This window comes from Epinephelus moara, unplaced genomic scaffold, assembly GCF_006386435.1.
Source record: "Epinephelus moara isolate mb unplaced genomic scaffold, YSFRI_EMoa_1.0 scaffold4116, whole genome shotgun sequence".
Lineage (NCBI taxonomy): Eukaryota > Metazoa > Chordata > Actinopteri > Perciformes > Serranidae > Epinephelus > Epinephelus moara.
The window spans coordinates 1-1328 of record NW_026081889.1 but is presented as its reverse complement, the minus strand read 5'-3'; the positions used below and the strand labels follow the sequence as shown (position 1 = coordinate 1328).

The window sequence follows — 1328 nt, the reverse complement described above, 5'->3', positions numbered from 1 at the left end:
TGACTACCAGTCAGAACCTCTTGGGGCAAGGAGACTGTCAGAGGCTGAATGTATGCTACCACATGGTATTCATAGCTTACACGTCACATATGTGAGATCTCGACATGGGTGGAGCACGATGAGACATGTCATTTTGTTTACAGCCGCTGGCAGTCATCCAGGAACTCACAGAACCACGGTTATACCTGCGTAACTTCTGAAAAGTATCTGAAAATAAGACAAAACTACCTCTGTGAATGTGGACCCAGATTATACAGTAAACACAACACTATCTCACAAGGGGAGATTCTTATTAACTTAAAACCAAAAAAATCTGCTAAATCGACTCTGTTTACCTCAGCCGAAAGTAGAACCATCAAGGTTTTATTGGGTAGTGTGAACAGGTCTGTCTGGTTTACAACATTTGTGTCTGTCAGGGGAGACTGGAGCGATGTTTTTGGTTGTTGTTGTCAGTTTTTCTTTAATGTTGCCCGTTGGTCAAACAGAACCCATCGTGGACTCTTCTTATGTTGCTGCTGTGTATGAGCACAACTTAATCCTGAACCCGGAGTCTCGTGTTGCCCTGTCCCGCGCCGCTGCCCTGCAGCATATGCAGAAAAACCTGGATATCTATGAGGAGCAGGCAGCCCGGGCTGCTCAGCAGGTACGGTCAGGTCAGGAGAGAGTTATAGATGTTCAGTTTTTCAGCCAAAAAAATAATCTTGCTTATTGCTCACCGTGGTGACACTGACAGTTAAATTTGTTACAGATTAGAAACTTCCTGCATGTCATGGTTGTTGTTAGTTTATGACTTAAACTTTCACTGTTGTGGTCCTTTAAGTAAAGTCTCAGGTGTCACTGCTGTTGTCACTTGCTCCAAATTGCAGAATATTTAAAAGTTACTACAGCTTGGATCATAACCAGGGACCACTAACTGTTTATGTTTGATCAGTGGCACAACCAAAGTAGGGATGGGTGGATTTAATGTATCACAGTTTATGACGACAGAGGAATGATTAAGCTTGTCTCATCTCTGTACTCTGCCCTCATCTTCCCTCGATCAGGGAGCCCAGATCCTGGTGTTTCCAGAAGACGGTATTCATGGTTACAACTACAGCCGTTCATCCATCTCTGGCTACTTAGAAACCATTCCTGACCCCCAGCAGGAGAGCTGGAACCCCTGCACAGAGCCGGGAAGATACAACAACACTGAGGTGCACAATCACACTTCTAGATTTAAAGTTGTTATTGAACAGGCACTCTGACATGGGATATACTGACATGAAGACACCACTATGCTGCTCAGAGCCTTCATTCATGCAACACCAGTCTGTGAATTCTACAGGTTC

General features: G+C 44.4%; 1 protein-coding gene across 1 annotated transcript; it reads left to right on the top strand.

Moving 5' to 3' along the window:
• Positions 1–58: 58 nt before the first annotated feature.
• On the top strand, positions 59–1193 carry LOC126387413 (biotinidase-like; the record flags this gene model as incomplete). The annotated part of the gene is made up of 2 exons (XM_050039939.1): positions 59–643; positions 1044–1193. Coding segments are annotated over exons 1-2 (363 nt in total), but the record flags the coding sequence as incomplete, so codon positions are not given.
• Positions 1194–1328: the final 135 nt, after the last annotated feature.